This window comes from Nicotiana sylvestris, chromosome 6 (genome assembly GCF_000393655.2).
Source record: "Nicotiana sylvestris chromosome 6, ASM39365v2, whole genome shotgun sequence".
In the NCBI taxonomy this organism is placed as follows: Eukaryota; Viridiplantae; Streptophyta; class Magnoliopsida; order Solanales; family Solanaceae; genus Nicotiana; species Nicotiana sylvestris.
In genome coordinates this window covers 110,257,232-110,284,673 of record NC_091062.1, presented here as the reverse complement: position 1 = coordinate 110,284,673, position 27,442 = coordinate 110,257,232, and the positions used below count along the sequence as shown (strand labels likewise).

The 27,442-nt window shown below is 39.3% G+C and overlaps 1 protein-coding gene across 1 annotated transcript; it reads right to left on the bottom strand.

Moving 5' to 3' along the window:
• Positions 1–7,482: 7,482 nt before the first annotated feature.
• Positions 7,483–27,117, bottom strand: LOC138871087 (uncharacterized). Its single transcript, XM_070148941.1, has 2 exons — positions 26,583–27,117; positions 7,483–7,667 (listed from the first exon to the last, which is right to left on the bottom strand). The coding sequence occupies exons 1-2, from the start codon at positions 27,115–27,117 to the stop codon at positions 7,483–7,485; spliced, it is 720 nt and encodes a 239-aa protein (XP_070005042.1).
• Between the last annotated feature and the right edge of the window lie 325 nt (positions 27,118–27,442).

Below are 27,442 nucleotides of genomic sequence, written 5' to 3'. Positions count from 1 at the left end.
CCCCTTATCTTCAGCCTACCCATTGACTGCCCACAGTTTGAACCAAACCCTTGCCAGTATCAACAACTGGATGGAGACAGCTACTTTTAAGCTGCCTGTGCTTTCTAGCTCAGTGGTAGCCCAGTCTGTACCCCCTCAGCCACAGGTTCCATAGTCAGTGGAGGATACTCTCTAGGAGCTTCTGGATAACTAGAAGAAGCTCATGGAGAACCATAAATTGATATTGTATGTTATAGGTTCTCATGGAAAAGCACTGAAGGAGCTGGCAAAGGAAACAAAGAAGTTGAGAAAGACTAGAGCATCAAAAGAGTCTGTGAAGGAGTTGAGGGACGAAGTGGAGAAAATGAAGGATGATTGGACCTGTTATTGCATGACCTGGTTCCAGCAGCCCAGCCTGAGCCGAAGCATGAGACAGAGAGGCCAACAAAGAGGAAGAGGGTGATCCCCCGAGTTGATGATGCAGTGATAGAGGTGGAGGACCCACATGTAGGTTCCTCTATCCAGCCTCAGGACCCAGTACAGGCCCAAGTCCTACTGCAAACAGAGGACCAATAGGGAGTTTTCTTTACTTTCTTTCTTATTTTGATCTAGTTTTGGTAGTTAGCATTGAGGACAATGCTAGCTTTCATTTGAGGGGATAGCCCTATTTGGATGATTTGTTGTAAATATGATACGATTTTCTTTTTATTATGCTTTGATTTTCACTTTTGGTATGTACATAATTTTACCATTTTAGTTCACTTTACGTACTTTGCAACTTTGGTCTATATATAAAGTTACTTTCTGATGTATATATTCATTCCCCCTTATGTATATTCATTTAAATCCCCTCTTGTACATATTCATTCTACTTTTCGCATTTTTATTTTTTAGCTCTTATTTCATTTTGGTAGCTTCTTATTTTGAGTTTTGCGTTCAATAAGCCTTTGATTTTCTTAATGTCACGGTTCTTTCCAAAGGTAGAATTTGTGTGAACCGGGTGGCTCTTCCCGATGATGGATGACATGACAACCTTCTTAAGGGTTTGAGTCTATTTTCGTTTTGTTTTTGTGTAAATAGCAGTTAGTGAGTAATGGTTCCTCAAGCAAAGCTTCACTTGGGCCTAGCACATTTACCTTTGATCTTATGGTCAAAAACAAATTATTGTGTATAGGATGGTGAAAGTTGTCACCTTGAGACTCTTGTGTTGGCCGATTATCATCAAGTGATTTTTCGGGACCATTCGTGTTGCTCAAATCTTAGCTAAGGTTGTTGTGGGCCCCGACTCTATCTCTTTAGCAATCCTATAGCTAGTGTGGTGACAATTTAAATTGCAAGTCCAAGTCCCGTGCATTAGTCTAGAACTTGCCCTGAATGTTTGTCTAGGCGAAATCCTAAGTGTAGTTTGACTTGAGAAGTGATTATAAGCTCTCCTTGATCCGAATATTATCTTGAAAACATCCATAGCCTACCAATGATAATATCCCTAGTCAACCCTTTTGAGTCATAGACCTTTTTCTTTCAAAGACCATGATACAAGCCTTTACCCGTTCTAAAAAGAGCCTCTCTTGGCACCCGACCTTTCCTTAGAACAAGGAAAAAGCATAAGTTTTGGGGGAGAAACGAGGAATGCAACAAAGTGATAAAAGGTAAAAAAAATAAAAAAGGAAAGGCAATGAAAAAGAAAGAAAATCAAAAAGTCTAAAAGAAGGAACAAAAAAAATTAAAAAAATGAAGGGATTCAATAAAAGTAAAGAGATGAAAGGTATGGAAAGTTGAGAAAGGAGAAAAAGGTTTGAAATGAACAAGGAAGAGTGATAGTGTGTCTCTCTAACCCCTAAGAAAGAAGTTAATGACTCAAAAATTTAAGAGAATATGTGCCAAAATGAAGCAAATGAAGTGCTTAAGGGAAGATGGAACCTACTTAGACCGAATATTTTCTACCCTGAACCAAAAGCCTTCACTATATTTCCACAAAAGCCCTATATGATCTTGAGTTGAATGAAGCTTACATTAGTGGTGACTCACATAAGGGCAAGCTTATGGTACTTAGAGCCGGACTTGTAACCTTTCTTTGAGAGAGATGAGTGTGTTTTCCACAATCCTCGTTCTAAGTGCTACAATCTAAAAGTAAGGTTTGCTTAAAGGAGAGTGAGGAGTATGAGTTTGAGTTCCACAATGACCAAAGTAGTAGAAAGAGCTTCCTTGATGGGTTAAGTCAACTCTTGATGCTCTTGTGTCGCACTAAATCCATGGTACTTAAAAGGTTGAATGTTGTTAATAATTCATTTGAATTGAGGGCAATTGTTTGTCCCAATTAATGCCAGATGAGGTCACTTTAGGTCAGCTGAATTTTCTTGGATTTACTCTTTAGGAGGTGGGTCTTATTTTGTTTGCTTGAGGACAAGCAAAAGCTTAAGTTTGGGGGAGTTGATAACTAGGGATTCTAGTTTATTTTTCACTCCTTTTTACTTGAGTTTTGGATTAAAAATGTAGACAAATAGTCTCAAAGGCTTACCTGTTGTACTTGTTTGCAGGGTTTGGTCAAAAAAGTGACAAGTAATCAAAACCATCTAAAAAAGGAGTGAAACATGCACAAGTACCAAGAACAAGTCAAAGCACAGTTGCAACAGACCCACCGCGGCCGCAATCTATTCAGTATGGTCCGTGGTGAGGAGATTCAGAGAGGTGCACTTTTGGGGCCTTCAACCAGTGCGGTCCGCGGAGGAGTTCTTGCGGCCGCAATCCATTTTGTGGGTCCGCGGAGAAGGGGGTTCAGACAGTTGGGAGTTTGAAGATAGAAGCCAATGCGGTCCGCAGTCATTTTTGTGCGGATCGCAGTTGAAGCCACCGCGATTGCGGTGCATTTTATGCGGCCCGCGGTGGCCAGATTCAAAAAATGATTAATCAAGCCAAGAAGCCTCATCACCATCCGCGATGCATTTTATGCGGACCGCAGTACCTCATCAGGGATATTTTTGTCCAGAAAATTCGGCCTAGTATAAATACTTTCTTTTCACATTTTTAGGGTATCTTTTGTAATCTGTTAGAGACCAGAGCACGTGAACGACTGTTTTATTCCATTTTGTGTAATTTGTAGCTAGATTAACACTGAATCTTCATTATCTTAGTTTGTAATCAAATCTTATGGATTATTCTTCATCTATTTCTCTGTGTTTTTTCATTATTATGAGGAGCTAGACCCATTAGCTAGGGTTGTGGCTCAACCCTAGTGTGGGTATTTGATGAGTCTTTTGATTTAAGGCTTAGAGGTTTATGGGTAGTTGATATTTGGACTGATATGTGTTTTCCATGTTGAATTAGTGGTCGCAAACACTTATTTGTGCCTATTTGACTTAGGCTCTTCTTGAGAAAGAGATCTTGAGTCTAGGAAAATCAGTCCAACAAGAAATTATTATGTAATCAAGAGATTGATAGCCCCAATTAAAGCGTCAAATGTAGATATAGTAATACCCGACTTGAGCCTATATTACTTGCACAATTTTGACACCCAATTGTCTTGAGAAAGTCGATTAAGGCAAAGTCACTCAAGTTACCGAGAGGTATAGAGTGAGTAATTCCGTGCATTGACTATATCGCAATCCCCAACATAACTTCTTTGCCTTAGGCTTTAGATCCCGTCAAGTATTCACCTAGGAGAAAGTCACTTCCCTAGTGCCTCTTTAACAATTTGGAAAACCTTACAAGTATTCACTCTTATTTTAATTTAGCATACTATTAGTTTAAAAATTAGAAGTAACAAACAACCAAAGATGATTGGAAGTGCAAGTAAGAGCACTACGCATTTCTAGTTTAGATAGGAATCCAATTCCCAATTCTAGCTCCCTGTAAATTCGATCCCGACTATATCGGGCAAAAGCTGCTTCGATCACTCTCGTCACTTTGTAGTGGTGTAGGGTTGGCACCGATCAACCTCCCAAACCCGGAACGAGCTCCAAGACCTCGGGAAGCATTACGAATGATTACGCAACTAATGGAGGGCTGTGATATCCGCACCCAACCGAATATCGCAGCACGAATCTCACCTGATGCCGGTATCATACTGGTCATTGATGTACAAGAAGGATTTTTACCTTTTTTAGAATTGTACTAGGGGTAAAAATCCCCTACTATATAAAGGGTAAGTTTCTTATTCAAGAGATACATTGTAACACACTTATCAAGGCAATATAATAGTACTCCCTCCGTTCCAATTTATGTGAACCTGTTTGACTGGACACGGAGTTTAAGAAAAAACAAAAACTTTTTAGAATTTGTTGTCCTAAATAAGTCAAAAAGGGGTCCAAAGTATTTGTGTGGTTATAAATGCTTCTCATTAAGGGTAGAATTGGAAGTCTAAGCTAAATTGTTTCTAAATTTAAAAAGGGGTCATTCTCTTTGGAACGGACCAAAAATGAAATATGTTCACATAAACTGGAACAGAGGGAGTATTTGTTTCTATGCTTTCTAGCCATTGAAAAGTTTTATTCTAATCATAGTTCTTCATATACACTTCGCTCGGAATCGAGGGTCCGAACGAGGGCAGAATTATTGTTAAGCTTAAATCTGGGTCCGGACTCAACGTCACAACGAGTTTGGTTATTTATTTTATCATTAATTCGCTTATCTAACATTCTTGATTACTTGTGTTGAATTAATCCACATATTCTTAAAATTGCGTACAAATTTAATTATTTTCCATTTTAAAGGTAAACAAATAATGTGTACGCATCTTTATTCCCACGTTATACAGATAGAGAGATTGTTTACGGTAAACCCTCGATTCTAAACAAACAAGTAAAACACGATAGTGCCGAGAAGAAATGCAGTAGCATAAAACAAAATAAATAATACTCAGCCAGAACAGGTCCAAATAATTATAATCAAACAAAATGTTAATTTCTCTTGCTTCATCCATTGGACTTGGATTTGGTAATTTGGCCGTCTCTACTTCTTTGTTTGTTTCGAGTACGGCGTGAAAGTCCTTTAAATTAAGATGACGTTCAGAAAAATAAAAGAGGAGAGAATATTCATGCATGTAGGACCTTTTTCATTTGCGTATACGCATTATTCTTTACAGAAGACATTTGATTTCTCACATTTTCTTATTCCAGGGGGAATGTGCTCTAGGTTTAACTAAACGTAAAGTTTTGTCACCTTTCTCTGTAGAAAATAGTAGTAATAAATAAGTTGTTTAAGAGTGCAATAGCTGGTATATGTAGTTTTAAATAGTTTTATACATTCTGCATGTTAAACGAAGTTTCATTAATAAGTGATTCAACTTGTAGCAGTTTAGCCAAGTTTTCACAATTTTTTTCTTTTCTTTTCTTAAAGACAAGTTCAAGACTTTTTTGTACAACATCTGTAAAAGAGATGTTTAATTCCTTTAATCGGGTTCTCACTTTTGAACCGTAAAGAATAGCAGAAGAAGAGTATTATTCGAAGACCTTCTGCTAGCCCAAGCTCGTTAACCAAGATTGGAGGATTTAACTAAAGATGAGGAAGCTTTAAAAGAGAAGAGAGATTTTTGAAAGGAGAACTTTGTTATTGAAAAAGCTTTCTTGAATTTGGCTTCACTACAACTACCTAAGACTACTCCTATTTATACTTGTCTAGGATGATTCTAGATACAAAAATAATCTGGACAGTTCTATCACCTCCTACTAATATCTTCCTTAAATATCCAAGACTCTAGAATATCTAGATATTTCTTAAGTACAACAAATATCCAAGATATTACTCCATAACTTTCTAGAAACTTCTTCTAATTATAATTTTTACTCTTCCAAAAAATCAACTTTATTTTTTCACACTCCCCCTTAAAGTGATTTTTTGGAAGCTATCCCAAGCTTGTCGCGCAAGAACTCAACCGATGCTTTAGGACGTGTCTTGGTAAAGATCTCAGCACTATTTTTCTGGCTCGTCTTGCTTCCCCAAAGACTGAAGGTTCTTTAATTGGTCCTGCAAAGAAACAGGAATACGTACTGACAAAATTTACATCTCTGAAGCGAGCTGGTTTGATAATAGTTCTTTTTGGCCTTCCCGAACCACATGAATCATCTTCTTGTTGAGTTTCATGTTGTTGAGTTCTCGGGCTCCCCCTTTCTCTTAGCTCATCGACAACTGTATTATCAAAAGAAGTACTCGTGATGAGCAAATTTGATGCTTCAGGGTTCAAGGGTTTATAACCTGCCCTTTCTTGCGCAACTCCATAATACAAAGAGACTTCATCGAATATGACATCTCTTGAAGCAACAAAGAGATGAGTCTTAGGATCCATGCACTTCCATCCATTTTTCCTTTCATCATATCCGATAAAGATGCATTTCCTTGCCTTGGCATCCAACTTGCTTCATTAAGAATCCGGAATGTGAACATAACAAATAAAGCCAAAAACCCTGAGGTATTTCTCGCTAGGCTTTTGTCCAAACATTAATTCATAGAGAGACTTTATATTTTTTGGAGAAAGAGGCATCCTGTTAATAACATACGCTGCACATTTCATACCTTCAGCCCACAAGGCTCTAGGTAAATTCTTGGCATGAAGCCAACTCTTACATGTCTCAATTAAGTGTCGGATCTTCCTTTCAGCCACTCCATTTTATTGTGACGTATGAGAGCATGTCAGCTCTCTTTTAATGCTATGTTGACGACAAAAGGACAGAAATTCATCTGAAGTGAATTCTCCGCCATTATCAGTTCGCAGCCACCTTATTCTGGAATCGAATTCGCCTTCAACTATTTCTTTGAACTCCACAAACTTACTGAAAACTTCTGACTTGTGCTTCACAAAATAAATCCAAGTTAATCTAGTAAAATCATCAATGAAAATTAGCATATAAGAATAGCCTAAGAATGAAGGAGTTCTAGTTGGCACCATCAAGTTACTGTAAATAAGTTCTAGTGGGGCATTGCACCTTGACAAGGATCTGTCAAATGGAAGATGATGTGCCTTTCCATATTGACATCCTTCACAAACCTCTCCCCCACCAAAATATTTTAAGTTAGGCAATCATTTCAGTAGATTCAATTTTACCATGGCTTTTAATTTATCCATGTTTAGATGTCCAAGCCTAGCATGCCAAAGATGTGTATTATCATTGATACTCAACTTCTCAATATATGAATTAGTGGCAGATAAGACATATAAATCGTTAACTCTCTTACCAGAGTGAACGATATCTGCCTTGAGCACATTGATATTTCGGAGGAACTTCACATCACGTGGGACAAATAGCAAATAGTTTCCAGCATCTACAACATTCGAAACTGAAAATAGATTTTTCTTCATATCTGGAGCATGAAAGACACTCTTGAGGGTAATAGTGTCTTTTTGCTTCTCGTTGATCACAACAGTGCCTTCCTTCTCCACATTATGGACTGTATTATCTGTTATAACAATAACATCATGTTCGTTGTATTCGTGAAAGGTGGAGAATTTGGATTGATCTCCAGTGAGATGGTGCCCACATCCTGAATCCATGGTCCACTCTCATTCAAAATTTATGGAAGCCATGGCATTGCTCGAGTCTCCACTTCAAAGAACTTTCCATAGTTGTATTTTTCTTCTTCTTCTTCTTCTTCTTCTTCTTCTTCTTCTTCTTCTTCTTCTTCTTCTTCTTCTTCTTCTTCTCCTTCTTCAGCAGCTTTCTTGGTGAGCCATATTGCTCTCTTTGGATCGACAATATCTTTTTATGTGCCCGATTTTGCAACAACGGTAACATTTTAAAAGCTTTTTGACGTTACTGGGAGACTTTCCCTTCTTTCCTCGCGAGCTCGAACCACTTGAGGACCGAAAGTGCATACTATCTCTTGATTTCCCTTTAAAGTTCCTCTTATCGACAACAAGAGAATTTCATTCTCCTTTTTTGATAGATACACCAACCGTCTATTTGGCTAGTAGCTCCTACGACAACAGCAAATTCTCAAATTCTTCCAAAGATGGTTGTTGAACCCATCCTTAAATCGATGTAACAAAGGGAATATATTATGGCTTTAAACCACAAATAATAATTCTTCTTATTCGTGCTTCAGAGATAGCCTCGTCCGAATTCAATAGAGAAATTTTAGAACACAGATTTTTAACCTTCAAAAAATAGTCGACGATAGAGAGATTACCTTGAGTGGTGTTAGCTAACTCATTCTCCAAAATTGTAGCCGAGCTTTATCCTTCTTGTTGAGAGATAAACTCTGCCTTAGCATTAATCTGCTTCCACTTCTTATGCGCATTGCTATTTTCTGGTGCGTCAACAGGAGGACTTGTGTTACTCAAATTGACAATTTCCCACAAATCCTCACTAACAAGATATGACTTCATACAAGTCTTTCATACCTTGTAGTTGGATTGGTTCAATAACTCCATCCATAGTCCATTAGCACGACCACCCAAATCTAATTAGGGAAACCAGTTGAATCAACTACTAACCCGACCTTGAAATCCAGAAGCTGACTTATGGCTCTGATACCATGTAAAGAATACCATAAGAAGAGTATTATTCGGAGATCTTCTGCTAGCCCAAGATCGTTAACAAAGATTGGAGAATTCAACTAAAGAAGAGGAAGCTTGAAAAGAGAAGAGAGATATTTGAAGAAGAAATTTGTTATTGAAAAGGCTTTCTTGAATTTGGCTTCACTACAAATGCCTAATGTCGCGCCCCCTTTTTCCCTTTTTTGACAGGGAAGCCTGGGTTTCGACATTCATGGGAAATAACTCATTTCCTTTTGGGAATTGGGTATTTGAAGAGTCGCCACCTAACAGATTATGGTGCATTAGGGAACCTAGAGCGATTAATTCATGTAACTAGTTTACATTACTAGAGATTAGGGTAAGGGCTCGAAATAACCTTGAGGGGAAGGTGTTAGGAACCCCTCGCAGTCCACAATGGTGGGTCCCGACCGAACTTAAACTATGTGAATTAATCCTTTTACAAATAAACAGTTTTAACACATACTTGCAAGTAAAGGCATGTCTTGACATTCTAAGCACATGTGTGATTCAAGTAATGAAACAGGGGAAAAGGCTTGAACAAGTCGCACATATATAAAGAAAAGTAACTTTATTTAAACAACGAGAGTTGGGAAAGAGGGGTCTTAGGTTGGTTAGCCTATAAGATCATACCCACACAATACCCGGTAATCACTCCTCAGTGAGGGGCTACACGTGACATTAGCACGTAGTCATCATATCCTTACTACCCAATTCCCTCCCTTTGGTCATAGCCTAAAGCGTTCTAGAAACCTTGAAAGATCTCCTATGCGTGCACTACTCGTCCCTTCCTGGTGGCCCTGGAGGTATTTAGAACCTCTAATTTAGGTAGTTCTAGACCATCCTAAAGTACTTAAAGGAGAAAAATCTAGGCGTCAATCAAAACAATTAGTACTGCATTTAAAGAGGGGACAATTAAAGGCTCACATTTACCTCCACAAATAGAACAAGTAAGTGCACGTCTCAAACAACAGTTTCAGGTATTTAAGAGAAAACCTTAGAGCATGATATCTAGGTGAGCAGAGAACATGCAGTACTGAATTTGGAACAAAGTGTCAAAGACCTATTCAGCTTGCCTATTGAATTTTTGACCTGTTGATTATGAGCAGTCACAGATAACAGAAAACAATTTTACAGTTGTAGGATTTTTAATCGTCCTATAGGCTTGCCTAGGCGTATAATGGTGATGTCCTATGAGCATGGTATCTATTACTGATTAGGAATGCAGTAAAATAGTAAACAATTTTTAAACGGGAAATTTGGGGTCCTATATGCATGCTTTCTAGTGATATTGAGTAACACGAAAAAAGTAGGTTATTTAATCTGATTCAGAATTGACGAGCACGAGTCAAACTGATTTTAAATATAACTAAACTGGTTTTAAGATCCTATAGGCATGATTTCTATTACAGCTAATTTTAAATCCTATAAGCATGGTATCTAATTAGTAAAAGCTGATTTTGATCTTATAGGCATGATTTCTAAGGAGACAAATTTGAATACATGTTGTAATAAAAACTGAACTTCAGTTACTTTACACCCTATATGCATGATATCTAATTATAAAGCTGATTTAGATAATATACACATGGCTTCTAATTATGTGAAAGTAAAGCATGCAGAATTTATTTAAACCCAAGCAGATCCTATAGGAATATTAACTATCAAACATATGTGAATCAAAATAGATCCTATAGGCATGTTATCTACCCAATTTACCCGCAATATACAACTACCATCCCTTTTTCACTAATCACCCCATTGTTTGTTTACAAATAATTATTATAGAGCAATGATTAACAAAATTACATATATAGAACAGAAATTAAGCTATAGGGAGCCTGAAGTAGGCCCAAAGTGATTTCCAAGCCTCCAATAATCTCAAATATCCAAAGTTCCATAACCAATTTCATGTCTAGGTGTGTCAGAGTTCCCTAAGGACCTCAAGGATCCCAAGCAGTGCTCATACCTAGATCTTTCACAAACAACAACTGATTATTGTGCAGTGTGGAAGTGTCAGCCCTGATATGCTAGAGTTCAAAAAGATCTTAAGGATCTCTAAGTAGTACACATACCAGAAGGGCATGACCTAGTATTCTAGGAGTAAGTGAAAGTGCATAATGGTTTGAAAGAGTTTAAAAGAAAGGTCTTAGGACTGAAAAGAACTTCTGAAAACCATTAGTGATAAAACTGTTTGAGGAAAGTGTAAAGGAAAAATTTTCAATTAGAACATGAGTCATAGAACAAACAGTTTTAGGAAGTACTTTGGCAAACAACCATCACACAAGGGAAGAGGGGTCGGGAACACAGAGGATACACCTTAATAGAACTCTTAAAGGGGTTCCACAGAATTGGAATACAGGTCATACAACAAAGATCACAACAAAAACATGTTGAAGCCATTCTAGGGAGAGTAATTAACTTAGCAGGAGTGATGCATAGCAAGCAAAGACTTAGATGGGCATGATAGGCAAGTATTAACAGGTGAAGGCATGCTAATTACACAAAGGCAGAGTCTGGGCATGCTAGATAAACAGTAGTCAGTCAAACATGCTTAGTTTCATATATAGACATGTTAAACAAGATAGCAAACAAGCAAGTAAAGTGGAAACATGCTAATTACAGATTTGAATAGGTAGTATTAGGCATGCTGGATAAGCAGTAAACAGGGGAAAGAATGGACTCAAGCCATATGGACTAAAGCAGTAAGTAAACACATAGGTTTTAATTCTTAAAATTAATCAAAAGCATACCTAGTTAAAGAATGAAAAATACAAGCGTGAGAAAGGTATTGTGCAATTTCCAGCCTTGGCTTGCAGCCGGCTAGAACAACAGATGTTAGAAGTAGCAAGGAGAGCAGAGAGAGCCTTTTTAGAGTGTAAAGTGGTAGTTTTGAACTATATGTTCGTGTCTGGAAGTTAAATAAGAGAGAGTTTATATAGTAATCAAGAGTTAAACAAAATAAGGTAAAGAATCAACTATGTGGCAATTAGGGAAATTCACAGAATCAGTCAGTCACATAAAATCAGTAAGTCTTCCTCTTAATTAAGGGATAATCAATCAACGGTAAAAAGCAGGACATATGTATAAGGAAAGAAATTAAGTAAGACTTAGGTACAAAGTAGGTAATTAAGGGTGAATGAACAGGAGTTTCAATTAAGGAAACAATCAGTAAGAATCAGCAAATAACAAATAAGGTAAGGGAAAACTAATTAAGGCAAGAAGTTCAATCAAACCGAGTAGAGAAGTAAGAATCAAAGGGTTTGCTAAGGAAAAGAGTTCAAATCAAACCAGAAAAGAACTTCAAAATAGACAAGGGTTCAATCTAAGAGAAAAATCACGTAAAGAGTCAGCAAGTCTTGCAGACAAAAATAAGGCAAGGAATGAATAGTCAGGATTCAATACATAATTTCAACGAAACAAATTGGTAAATAAAGAAAATGACACTGATTTAGGGAGAAAAATATAGGTTTATCATGAACAGCCAAAATGAATATACACATGTAGAATTAGTAGAAAAGTTGGACCAAGAAACTTAGTAGAGGCATATTAGGATAAAATCACAAGGCATATAATATGCTAAAGAAAAATCACATGAACTAAAGCGAGGACAAAGTCAGCATACAAGTAACTCAGAAACCAAACAAAAATGTCGAAAAGTTAGGGCTTTTAGTATAAACGAGTTAAGGTTAGAACAAATCTTACGAAATTAGTCAAGACACATAAGAAACAGAAGATCAAACACTCAAAACTATCAAACATTTTTTTTGGAAAAGAAATTTTCGGGAAACATTAGTTTAGGAAAATGGAAAACCATTTGAAAATCAAAAGATCCTTGTAAAAATCAAAAGGTTTTTTGTAAAAAAAACATATGAAGTAGGTCCAAACATCTCAGATCTGTACAGATCTAAGAAGTTTATAAGGAAGAAATTAGGGTTTCGAGAAGAGCCACACAGAGGTGAAGAAGCAAGCTTCGACACCCATAGATCTAAGGTGATATAGGAAGATCTTACTCGGAATCAAATCGAAACAGCCTGAAACCAGGCGAGAAAGGGCCATAGATGCAAACAGACTAACCCTGGTTCCTTGAGGACCCTGGAGATGGTGATACTAGTAGAGGAGAGGTCGTTAGAGGCCTGAGGTGGTGAGAAACCACCATGAATAGCCATAGATAAGTGACGGCGAGGTGCGATTAGGGTTAGCTTTTGAGAGCATTGGAGAGGAAAGGGATTTCAGGGCGGCTGTGTGGGTGAGAATGACCGGGTTTGGGGGGTCGTTTGGTATAATTTAGGAAAGGGTTAATTGTGGTCGTTGATCTCTATGATCAACAGACGAGATTTGAATGACATTGGGGCCAAGTCGGGTATTAAGTTTTGTGTTGGGTAGGTTTAGGTTAAAAATTGGGCTGGGTATTGGGTCAAATTTGAATAAAAAATAGGGCCAGATTTTAAATAGCTAATTTTAATAAATAAATAATTTATAAAAATAATAAATGAATACCAAAAATATCCTTGTGTACTAAAATGATTTAAAATAGTTATTTAATATTTTAAAAATATAAAAGACCATTTTATGCATAAATAATGTAATTATACATTAGTATGGGCTATTATTGCAAAGATGTGCAATTTAGCCTAAAAATATAAATATAGTTACAAAAAATACACTAAAAATATTTAAACACTATGTTGGCATAAATAATGAATTTAGATGGCTAAATCATCACAAAAGTAATTTGAAGGATAATTATTGGATATTTATATAGTAAAAGAGAAGAAATAAATTGATTTGGAGCTTTTAAAACTATGGAAAAATTATAAAAAAACTTATGCATGCTTATAACTGCATATGTACTATTTTGAAAGTATATATACGTGTTAAAAATATGTGAGGAAAAATTGGGTATCAACAGCTGACCCTCTTTATTCGGGAAGGATGAAAAGAGTTTTCGGGTCTTTGAGCTGCCTACATATCTCTGGTTTTACAGGAATCAGGCCACGTGTAGTTCTGGATTCATTGGAGGAATATGCCGGTGAAGACACTACAAGAACGGACAGGAGATTTTGGAGTGGATGCGAGAGTGGTGAATGGTCCAAGTTTGAGATATTTGAAGGAACTGGAGCAAGGTCACTCCTGCTAGGATAGTGGTTGCTTGGTGATCACCTGCAGATAAAGAGATGCTACGAACCCGTATTTGTGCGAAAATTTAAACATGATGCAGATTCCCTCTGGACCATAAAGTTGTCTTGTGAAATGAAGGGCAGAGCTTAGCTCGATTGAAAAGCAAGTAGATAGTACTAGGATAGAGCAATATTTATGTAGGGGGGACAATGCTTAGTCCCATGCAAACGTAGAGGTAAGGATTAGCATCATGCAGACGTGGAGGAAGGGATTAGCCTCATACAAATATGGATGCAAGGATTAGCCTCATACAAATATGGAGGCAGGGATTAGCCTTATGCAAGTATGGAGGCAAGGATTAGACTCATGCAGATTTGGAGGCAGGGATTAGCCTCATGCAAATATGGAGGCAAGGATTAGCCTCATGCAAATATGGAGGCAAGGATTTGTCACGACCCCAAATTCCACTGAGGGTCGTGATGGCGCCGGACACCTCTGTCAGGCAAGCCAACTACAATTTACTAGCAATCTCTCATTTTAAATTATTTTGAAATCATTTTCTTTAAACAAATAAATAATAAATAATGAACTCCGCTGGATAAAAGAGGGTGTCTTTACAAAATTTAACTACTGAAAAATCCAGTGATCATCCCAAAACCCGATGTCACAAGTACATGAGCAATTTCTAGGGAATGAAATAAAATACAGTAACTGTCCGGAATACAAGTGGACAGAAATGAAAATACAGTACAATACTCTGAAGGAGACTCTGCTGGATACGGACGTCTCGATAAATGCAACTCACTTAAGTCTCTATATTAACCATGCCGCTATGCCACTAAGTCACTAGCCACATATGAACCCGTGCAATAAAAATGCACAACAAGTGTAGTATGAGTACAAAAACAACGTGTACCCAATGAGTATTCCGTCTAATCTCGAAGAAGTAGAGACGAGAGGTCGACTTCGACACTTACTAGTGGTCCAACGATAATATAGTAAAAATGTGAGGAGATCATGAAATTTTATTAAAACAACAATTATAATTCATAAAGCTAGATAGCAGGTAAACAACTTCCCAATAATAATGAATTTCCAAAGAATTTATTTTTCATTATCTTTATCAATTTATCTCCGGCCAGGAAAGGCAAATGAGAACATTTATAAATCCCAAGCAACAAGACAAGCATGCGCATATCATGCCGAGGTCGTACGGCCGATCCAACATAAATGTAAAATGTGCACTGCCGAGGTTCGAAGGGCGCGAACCATAGATGCATCTATTACCCCGCTCGCGAATCATCCATGCAACGCAACATAAAATAAACAAACACCCTTCTCGCGAATCATACATGCGACGCAGGTACATATAGAATCACATATTCAAACAGTTAATCAAGACTTCATTAGGGAACAACTATCCAAGGAAAATCCAAATCCTCCCTTTTTTTAATGATTTAAGAAAAATGAAGTTTAATCCTTTTAGAAATTCATTTACCAATTTGATAGAATTTAAGCAAGTCAAACCGTCAATAGGATTACAAATATTTCCAAGTACAATATGCTTTTGGGTCCTAGACTACCCAGACAATAGCATAATAGTAGCTACGCATGGACTCTCGTCACCTTGTGCGTACGTAGCCCCCACAAATAGGATCACATAACAAATTATTTCACCTATGGGGACCATTCCCTCTTACAAGGTTATAAAGGAGACTCACCTTGCTCCGAAGATCTATAACCGGCATTCCACGCTCTTCCGAAGACTCGAATCGATGCACAATACTCCAAAACTAGCCAATAATTATGCAAATCCATTAATATATGTTCAATTACTCATTACAACCCAATTTATAACAAATCCTAATCCCAATCAAAAAGTTGACAAAATTGCCCTCGGTCCCACATGCCCGGATTCCTAAATTTTTCGAAGATAAACTTTACCCATAACCTCACGAACTCAAATATATAATTTACTCTCAATTTCATACCCAAAATCGTGGTCAAATTCCAAGAATATCAATTTTCTAGGTTTTCCCTCAAACCCCAAGTTTCTACCCATTTACATGCTAAAACCAATACATAATCGATATATTTAACTCAAGATAGGTGGGGTTAGCTTACCTCGTTGATGATGACGAAAAAGCCCACTTGAAGCTCTCCAAAATCATCCACACCAAATGAAAAATGGGGAAAAAATGACCATCTCCCGAGTTTAAAAGAATACACTGCCTCCAGAATTTCCGCACCTGCGGTCACTTGATCGCTTCTGCGGTTCCGCAGGTGCGACCACCTACCCGCTTCTGTGGTTTCTCACTAGTCTGCCCTTTTCTGCTTCTGCGTCCTCTCCGCCGGAGGTGCGGTCCCACTTCTGCTGTGACCTGACCGCATCTGCGGTCCCAACCTAGCCGTCTATTTCTGCTTCTGCGGCTTGAATGCCGCTTCTGCAGCCCCGCACCTGCGGCTCTTGCCTCGCAGGTGCGGTTATACCAGCAACCAGCAACTTCAGCCTTCTCCAAAATTTTATTTTCGATCCGTTAACCACCCGGAATCCACCCGAGTCCCCCGGACCCAAACCAATCCCAAAACATATTACGGACTTCCTCGAGGCCTCAAATCATATCAAACAATGCTATAACCACGAATCGACCTCCAATTCAAGCTTTATGAACTTTAAAATTTCAAACTTCTACTTTCGATGTTTAAACCTATCAAATCACATCCGATTGACCTCAAATTTTGCACTCTAGTCATGTTTGCCATTACGGACCTACTCCAACTTCCGAAATCAGAATCCGACCCCGATATCAAAAAGTCAACTCTCGGTCAATCTTCTCAAAAACCTTAAATTTTCTATCTTTAGCCAAATGACTCCAAAATGACATACGGACCTCCATATTCACTTCCGATCACGCTCCCAACTCTAGAATCACCATACGGAGCTACTCCTACACTCGAAATCCCAAACGGACATCGATAACGCTGAAATGCACTTCGACCAAAACTTACGAAATTTCTTCCAAAATGCTAACTTCCACAATAGGCGCCAAAACGCTCCCGGGTCATCCGAAACCCGATCCAGGCATATGCCCAAGTCCGAAATCATCATATGAACCTGCTGGAACCCTCGAATCTTGATTTCGAGGTCGTTTACTAAAAATTCCTATCTTAGCTAATTCTTTCAACTTAAAGCTTCCAAAATGAGAATTCCCTTTCTAAATCAATTCCGACCATGCGTGCAAGTTATAATACCTGAAATGAAGCTATTCATGGCCCCAAACTGCTGAACGATGTGCTAGAGCTCAAAACGATCAGTCGGGTCGTTACATTCTCTCCCACTTAAACATATGTTCGTCCTCGAACATGCTGAGAACCACACTGAAGTGTCTGAAATCACTGTTTAACACCTCATGCACCTTCCCGTGCTACCACAACTTAGTTGAGCACATTAGCTCGATCAATTTTGAAGATATTCCCTTTTATTCCAGCAAATAAGCCTTAAAGCCCAATTCCAACATCCAAAATTCTATGCCAGGCTTGTTTCCAACATACGCTCACCATATCAATAACTACACGCAGCACCAAGACATGACTGCATACCTTAGTCGGATTCGCACCTTGCACCACTTTACTCACAGGACCACGATAACATTCTCTGATCAAATCAGTTGAAATTCCACAAATCTGATGCTCCCAATGCACCTCATGATATATATAAGTCTTTCTCTAACTCTTACAATACCACCACGATGGAAGAGATGTGTAGAAATTCATAACTGACTATCGAATCAACAATTCATTGTGTCTATACTTCTAACAGGAACCATCACCTTATCCTGAACCAAATAATGGTCTTTGCTCCTTAATATACTTCATATAATCAGATTGCAACGATCCTAATCCAATGATCTCATCTCACCCAGCACGAACTCCTTAGAAATCAGCCACCACGAACATGATCAAAATCTCATATGATGCCACCATATGCCAATAGGCTACCAACTCGAACATGATACATAAAGGAAACAAACTCTGAAAAGGAAATCCAATTACCCCGCTCGCGAATCATACATGCAACGCGGTCAACATAATTGAACAGACATCCCGCTCGTGAATCATACATGCGACACGGGCACACAGCTAATATGAGCTTTCCTTAGAAAAATAGGAAACAAAATATATAAAAATAGATACGTGGAACTGTACTCAGCATCACGCTGTTGCAGCGCGCAACCCGATCCAAACAACATACCCATGGCGGAGTGCCACCCGATCCACACATAAAATTCACATAAGGAGGTACATACCGAGCTAGATTGCTCATCACATCAAACTATCGAATGTCAGTCACCAGCACGTCAAGTGCATAATACCATCCCTGGGGAGACATATAGCGTTATAAGCTACAAACTCAAGCACAACTAAGGTGCGATATACGGTCTGAATCTCAAGAGCCATTCTACTTATATAACATCATCTCTACGCAGAATCTCAACATATAAGAAATTCACCAAGCCGTATCACGACTCACACGGCGCAACACATCATTACATGAAATAGCTGACAACAAAATAACACCCCCACTACTCTTCCATAAGGAGCGCATTGCTGAAATGAACACATCTGGCCTGATATAGAGCCCACATTCACATTTAGATCCATCTACAGACCTTAAGTTGATTCTAATCGCACTGAACTAAGCTAATAACCTTTCAGAGGTCCATAATAACTCCCCTTCTCTCATAAAACACAAGAGCAACCATCATAACCTGAGTAATCCTCCACAGTCCACAACCCAATAGACCGAGTGCCCTCCAGGCATTAATTCTCAATTTAACATCATCACCACATTTTTCATACTTGGTTTAACTCTTCATTCAATCAAGTGACTATAAGCCACACTTATACAACCTTCCCGTGGGATACGCTCCCACAACCTTCCATAACCAATAACAGGTCCGTACATCCAAACCATCGGCCTCACTAACGCTGAAAAGCGATCAAGAATCCTTAACCATGATGCAAGGCCTCTTTCACAAAATACCGATCTCAGGTGACGCTAAAGACAATACCAACTTACCTTAAACATCGAAACTCTTTTCCTTCTCATTCAAGTTCATGACATCTTTGTCAACACCGAACTGCAACCTTGATTCTCACTTCAAATCCCATACCACTCACTGCACCCAACATGCCAATATACGATAGAACACATTTTTCATCATAACTTCGGAACCACTAATAGATTAATACTTTATCATATAAAAACTTTTAACTTCACTCACTTCAGGAGAACCATAGCAACACACAGGTGAATTCTCATAACCGTGGAATATGCAAATCTCTAAGTAGTGGTCTAAGCCACCATAGCCCTTCCAGGATCCGCCTACACATAACAGGCTATAACCGTAGAATACTTCTGAATAACATCAATTAAGGTGACCGACCGGCCTCACTCGTACCGTTACAAATCACTTGCATAACTTGGTCCCGCTGCAGGAACTGATCACTTCCACCAATTTGCCAATTCAACTATGGCTAATCAATCTATTTTCTTCCAATTTATCCTTGATTGCCTTAGAAATAATAATAACTCCATTCAACATATAATACACGCCATCCACACTCATCCCGAGTGACCTTGAATCACGAGACCACGTTGTCTCCAATCCCATGAACTGTTTCATACCTCCCTTGTGCGCACATTCGCATCCTCAACAAGTATGCCCATTCTGTTAATCCCTCTACGAATCCGAAGTTTTTTCTCATTTTCCTCCCATATGCTACACTACGAGTCAAAACATCATAGAACATTCTGGGCATATTCTCATAATCTACTACAAAAGCTTGATTCTTAACCGTACTTGTAGGCTCGAAATCATTAGGCACCACACTTTAACTTTTGAATTCACTAGGACCATTGTTGAGAGCCACCTGATCTGACTACACCCCGAATATAATAAACTCCATGATTCTTCTAGCACATGCATACCCTCTCAGCGAAGCACCCAGCAGAATCACTTCCCTTGAAACCCACACTTATACAAGGCATAAATCTTGAATCCTTCCCTAAGTCTGAGCATGAGCCAATAAGACCAATCATAGCACACCTTTAACAATTCCTTTGCTCAAATTATCACTTATGCTCTTTTCCCGTAGTTGAAATAACTTACTAATATGCCGACAACTCGAAACCTCACAAGAAGATAACCATACAACCCAATCGTAGGTGGTGGAACTCTCTCACTTCGCTTGAAGCCACTATTACACAACTCTGAAGTTCACCAGGATTCCTTATCTCTTATTGACATAACCTTGCGCAATCAACCGTCAAAATTCTCGGAATCTTTATGTAAAGCCCCTTTTTTATACTTGGAATCATCAACCACATTCGCACGACCGATCTCCTTGCTGTATAACCAATAAAAATTTTTGCAGAAGTTTTGCCAATCATTCAACTGCCGATCTTCTCACTGGAGATAACCCACCTGTGGAATTTACGTGCCGATGTCTTCCAATGCTACTGCACGGGGTACAATCACTACGACATCAATAATACATCCTGAGTCTGAGCTCACTCTCTAGCTGCACAAGTCCATTCACCCCTCGTGGACATCAATTAAATGTGCGGCAACATCCTTCAAATTCAAGGTTACGTTGTATCCTTCTTCATTTCAAGTAGGTTATTTCCGTTATATCAAATCTCCTACTGCATAATAGCCCATACTTCAAATTAGATCCGTAGACCCCAACCATCAATCACTAAAATTCCCAAGTCGTTCCAAACTCTCCTTAAGGTGCGTAGTCATCCTAACACAAAGCCCATATGCAACTCTGCCACTCTCCCACTTTGGCAGAACTCACCCCTCTAATCGACCACTCGACCTTTGCTTCTTATACCTGGCCTTCTAGAAATTTTAACCACCGCCTGACACTCCCCACATGTCCTTCCTCATCCTTTGCTGCTCAGTTGTTGCCTTAATAAAATCTATCTTCGTAGAACTTGAACCCACAAATCGCTACTAACTTTAAACCTTTCTGGAGATCATCTTTCTCGAGTCGTCAACATTAGAAACACCGATTCAATCCTGAACCACCGCACCTCGCGATATCCAACCGTTGTTTCTCTAATATTATTTCACAATATCTTACCCCAAAGGCGAATTGCAAAAGACCATAGCACCGGCGAACTTAACACATACAATAGAGGACGACGACACTACATTGTAGATAAAAATTCCACCATGCTCGATAATACCAAGTCTCGTTTCTCCATCACCCCAAATCTGGATATTCATAAACCAATTGTTTTTCCTCCACCGGAAACGAAATATCAGGTCTCTGAATCGTGCACTGAGTAGACTTCCTTTCAAATTATTCACCGCCCCAACACATAGGAAAGTATCCTACCATCAAGTCAGTACTGTGCAATAACCAATCATGAGCAATCATAGCGATTTGTGCATAGTCTCAAAGCTCTCAGGAATATTGACACTGAGCTGAGATGACAAGACATCCTCCCGCAAGGCAACGATAATAGACCAATCAACAATACCGGGAGAAACATCCCGCACCACATCTTTAGTGCCATTACAATCCTTCAATTCTCGATTTATAACCAGTGGTTCGCATCGCGTAAGATTGAGTAGGAAGGAAACAAGGGGATAAGCCTCAAGGGATAAAATCGCACGATGAGGAATCAAGAAGGAAAGTACTCCTAACAGCCCTGTAGCCTCCCGAAGATAAGAACAGACGTCTCTGTACCGATCTGCAAGACTCTACTAGACTTGCTCATGACTCGTGAGACCTAAGGGAACCTAGTGCTCTGATACCATGTTGTCACGACCCCAAATTCCACTAAGGGTCGTGATGGCGCCGGACACCTCTGTCAGGCAAGCCAACTACAATTTACTAGCAATATCTCATTTTAAATTATTTTGAAATCATTTCCTTTAAACAAATAAATAATAAATAATAAACTCCGTTGGATAAAAGATGGTGTCTTTACAAAATTTAACTACTTAAAAATCTCGTGATCATCCCACAACCCGGTGTCACAAGTACATGAGCAATTTCTAGGGAATGAAATAAAATATAGTAACTGTCCAGAATACAAGTGGACAGAAATGAAAATATAGTACAATACTCTGAAGGAGACTCTGCTGGCTATGGACGTCTAGATAAATGCAACTCACCTAAGTCTCCGTATTAACCATGCCGCTATGCCACTAAACCACTAGCCATATATGAACCTGTGCAACAAAAATGCACAGCAAGTGTAGTATGAGTACAAAAACAACGTGTACCCAATGAGTATCATGTCTAATCTCGAAGAAGTAGAGGCGAGAGGTCGACTTCAACACTTACTAGTGGTCCAACGATAATATAGTAAAATGTGAAGAGATCATGAAATTTTATTAAAACAACAATTATAATTCATAAAGCCAGATAGCAGGTAAACAACTTCCCAAATGATAATGAGCTTCCAAAGAATTTACTTTTCATTATCTTTATCAATATATCTCCGACCAGGAAAGGCAAAGTTCGTACGACCCTTCAAAACAATACAAGCATGCGCATATAATGCCGAGGTCGTACGGCCCGATCCAACATAAATGTGAAATGTGCACTACCGAGGGTCGAATGGCGCGAACCATAGATACATATATTACCCCGCTTGCGAATCATCCATGCGACGCGGTCAACATAAAATAAACAAACACCCTGCTCGCGAATCATACATGCAACGCAGGTACACATAGAATCACACATTCAAACAGTTAATCAAGACTTCATTAGGGAACAACTATCCAAGAAAAATCCAAATCCTCCCTTTTTTTAAATAATTTAAGAGAAACGAAGTTTAATCCATTTAGAAATTCATTTACCAATTCGATTGAATTTAAGCAAGTCAAACCGTCAATAGGATTACAAATATTTCCAAGTACAACATGCTTTTGGTGCCTAGACTACCCGGACAATAGCATAATAGTAGCTACGCACGGACTCTTGTCACCTCGTGCGTACGTAGCCCCCACAAATAGTAGCACATAACCAATTATTTCACCTATGGGTGACAATTCTCTCTTACAAGGTTAGAAAGGAGACTCACCTCGCTCCGAAGATCCAAAACCGGCATTCCACGCTCTTCCGAAGACTCGAATCGATGCACAATGCTCCAAAATTAGCCAATAATTATGCAAATCCATTAATTACGTTCAATTACTCATTACAACCCAATTTATAACAAATCCTAACCCTGATCAAAAAGTTGACAAAATTGCCCTCGGGCCCACGTGGTCGGATTCCTAAATTTTTCGAAGATAAATTTTACCCATAACCTCACGAACTCAAATATACTATTTACTCTCAATTTCATACCCGAAATCGTGGTCAGATTCCAATAATATCAATTTTCTAGGTTTTCCCTTAAACTCCAAGGTTCAACCCATTTATATGCTAAAACCCATACATAATCGATATATTTAACTTAAGATAGGTGGAGTTAGCTTACCTTGTTGATGATGACGAAAAAACCCACTTGAAGGTCTCCAAAATCGTCCACACCAAATGAAAAATGGGGGAAAATGACCATCTCCCGAGTTTAAAAGAATACACTACTTCCAGCATTTCCGCACTTGCTGTTACTTGGCCGCTTCTGCGGTTCCGCAGGTGCGACCACCTACCCGCTTCTGCGGTTTCTCACCAGGCTGCCCTTTTTCGCTTCTGCGTCCTCTCCACCACAGGTGCGGTCCTGCTTCTGTGGTGACCTGACTGCATCTGTGGTCCCAACCTAGCCGTCCATCTCCGCTTCTGTGGCTCCGCACCTACGGTCCTTGTCTCGCAGGTGCAGTTATACCAGCAACTTCAGCCTTCTCCAAAATTTCGTTTTCGATCCGATAACTACTCGGATCCACCCGAGGCCGCCGGGACCCTAACCAATCATACCAACCAGTCCCAAAACACATTACGGACTTGCTCGAGGCCTCAAATCATATCAAACAACGTTATAACCATGAATCGACCTCCAATCCAAGCTTTATGAACTTTATAATTTCAAACTTCTACTTTCGATGTTTAAACCTATCAAATCACATCCGATTGACCTCAAATTTTGCACGCAAGTCATATTTGCCATTACGAACCTAATCCAACTTCCGAAATCGGAATCCAACCCCGATATCAAAAAGTCAACTCTCGGTCAAACTTCTCAAAAACCTTAAATTTTCTATCTTTAGCCAAATGACTCCAAAATGACCTACGGACCTCCGAATTCACTTTCGATCGCGCTCCCAACTCTAGAATCACCATAGAGAGTTATTGCCAGACTCAGAATCCCAAACGGACATCGATAACACTAAAATGAACCTCAACTCAAACTTATGAAATTTCTTTCAAAAGGCTAACTTCCACAATAGGCGCCAAAACGCTCACGGGTCATCCGAAACCTGATCCGGGCATACGCCCAAGTCCGAAATTATCATACAAACCTGCTGGAACCCTCGAATCTTGATTCCGAAGTCATTTACTAAAAATCCAATCTTGGCTAATTCTTTCAACTTAAAGCTTCCAAAATGAAAATTCTCTTTCTAACTCAATTCCGAACCTCCCGAAGTTCAATTCTGACCACGCGTGCAAGTCATAATACCTGAAATGAAGCTGTTCTTGGCCCTAAACTGCTGAACGGCATGTTAGAGCTCAAAACGACCGGTCGAGTCGTTACAAGATTAGCCTCATACAAATATGGAGGCAAGCATTTGCCTCATGCGAATATGGAGGCAAGTATTAGCCTCATGCAAATATGGAGGAAAGGATTAGCCATATGCAAATATGGAGGCATGGATTAGCCTCATGCAAATATGGAGGCAAGGATTAGCCTCATGCAAATATGGAGGCATGGATTAGCCTCATGCAGATATGGAGGCAAGGATTAGCCTCATACAGATATGGAGGCAAGGATTAGCCTCATGCAGATATGGAGGCAAGGATTAGCCTCATGCAGATATGGAGGCAAGGATTAGCCTCATGCAGATATGGAGGCAAGGATTAGCCTCATGCAAATATGGAGGCAAGGATTAGCCTCATGCAGATATGGAGGTAGGGATTAGCCTTATGAAGATATGGAGACTAGGATTAGCCTCATGCAAATATGGAGGCAAGGATTAGCCTCGTGCAAATATGGAGACAGGGATTAGCCCCATGCAGATATGCGGGACAAGGCTTAGTCCCATGCAAAGAGCGAGTAGCAAATAAGAGTAGTATATTTCTTAGCTGGAGATATATTCAGTGTCTGATTGCCGTATTGTTACTGAATTTGCTTTGTGTATACATGTTTGTGAATGCTATCATTACGTCAAATGTGCCTGCATTCAAAGAAAAAATTGTATGTTTTGTGAGGGGAGGTTGGTTCATGCTTCCGTCTGCTGGCCTTGCTTTGCTCCGTTCCGAAGGCCTTATTTGAGTTTTCCTGGGTAACACCTGACTTTTATGAAAATTGAGTTTTCGAAAATGTGCAATTATTGATAAAAATAGAGTGATTTTAGAAGAATATTGATATATCAAGTGATTTTTAGATGAACTAGTGATTGTAACACATTTCAGAGACATTGCAGCTTTCTCATGTTGGAATTTTGAGGGTCCTCCTCAAAATTCTGCCCCAGTTTGGTAGATGATCCTTCTGTTGTTTGCGGGTAATGAGCCTCGTTGATCCTTCCTTGGAATTTTGAGAATCCTTCTCAAAATTCTGCCTCAGTTTCTTAATCGATTTCTGACTATCTGGTATCTGTTGACATTAGCTGGACTTACTTCGGAATTTTGAGGGTCCTCCTCAAAATTCTGCCCTAGTTTATGATCTTGGGGGGGAATGGAAATTTATTATGATATGACTGAACCCATAAGGCTGCCTACGTATCCCCTATTAAATGAGAATCAGGTCAAGCGTAGTTCAATTACATCATATGAGTAAATATAAATAGTCTAAGCATAGTATCTGTTGACTGCATCTGAATTTATTGGTTTTGGACAAATTTCTCCGTCCATTTCTGCAAGTATTAGTGCTCTTCCTGTCAGCACCCTGTGAACCTTGTATGGGCCTTGCCAGCTGGGAGAGATTTTCCCTTTGGATTCATCTTGATGTGGGAAGATCTTCTTCAGCACCAGTTGTCATGGTGCAAATTGTCTTGGTTTGACCCTTTTGTTGAAAGCTCTGGATATTCTATTCTTATAAAGTTGTCTGGGACATATTGCGTTCATCCTTTTTCCATCTATAAGGGCCAATTGTTCATAGCGGATCCTTATCAATTATGCATCACTGAGTTCAGCTTCCTGTATGATTCTTAAAGAAGGAATCTCTACCACGGCTGGGATGACAACCTCCGTACCATAAACCAGCATATAGGGAGTTGCCCCGGTTGATGTACGAACTGTGGTGTGGTATCCCAACAAAGCAAAGGGTAGCTTCTCATGCCATTGTTTGTGGTTTTCTACCATCTTCCTTAGTATCTTCTTGATGTTTTTATTGGCGGCTTCTACTGCTCCATTCATTTGAGGTCTATAGGTTGTGGAATTATTGTGCTTGATTTTGAAATTTTCACACATGGCTTTCATCAAATCACTATTGATATTGGCGGCATTATCAGTAATAATGGACCCGGGAACTCCGAATCGGCAAATAATACGATCTTTGACAAAATCTGCGACGACTTCTTGGTCACAACTTTGTAAGATGCAGCCTCTACCCATTTTGTGAAATAATCAATGGCTACTAGAATAAACACGTGCCCATTTGCAGCACTAGGCTCTATTGGACTAATGACATCCATTCCCCAGGCGACGAATGGCCAAGGTGAGCTTGTTGCATTGAGCTTGTTTGGCGGTACTTTTATCATATCGGCATGCACTTGGTACTGGTAGTATTTGCGGACATACTGGACATAGTCTGTCTCCATGGTCATCCAAAAGTAACCAGCCCTGAGTATCTTCTTGGCTAAGACAAAACCATTCATATGTGGGCCGCATGTCCCAGCATGTATCTCCTCAAGTAGCTTAGAAGCCTCTTTTGCGTTAACACATCTTAGCAGTCCCAAATCAGGAGTTTTCCTGTACAAATTTCCTCCGCTGTGGAAGAAGTGATTGGACAAACTCCAGAGTGTGTGTTTCTGAGTATTGTTTGCATGCTCCGGATATTCTCCTTTCGCCAAATACTCCTTGATGCCATGGAACCAAGGTTTTTCATCTGTTTCTTCTTCGACATGAGCGTAGTATGCATGCTGATTATGAATTCTTACTGGGATAGGATCAATATAATTCCTGTTTGGGTGTTGTATCATGGATGATAAAGTGGCCAATGCATCGGCAAACTCATTCTGAATTCTAGGCATATGTCGGAACTCTATCTTCATGAACCTCTTTCTCAATTCATGCACATGGTTCAGATATGAAAATATCTTAGAATTTTTGGTGGCCCATTCTCCTTGTACCTGGTGCACGAGCAAATCTAAATCACCGATTACCAGCAACTCTTGAATATTCATGTCGATTGCCATGTTGAGTCCTAGTATGCAGGCTTCATATTCTGTCATGTTGTTGGTGCAGGGAAATCTGAGTTTAGTGGATACCGAATAATGTTGACCTTTTTCTGATACCAAAACTACTTCAATGCCCACTCCTTTGAAATTTGTAGCTCCGTCAAAGAACATCCTCCAACCGTCGTATGCTTTGGTAATGTCCTCTCCTATAAATGACACCTCTTCATCAGGAAAATACGTTTTCAAGGTTGGGTTCGTATTCTCCTCCCACCAAATTTTCAGCAAGATGATCTGCCAATGCTTGCCCTTTGACCGCCTTTTGAGTTATGTA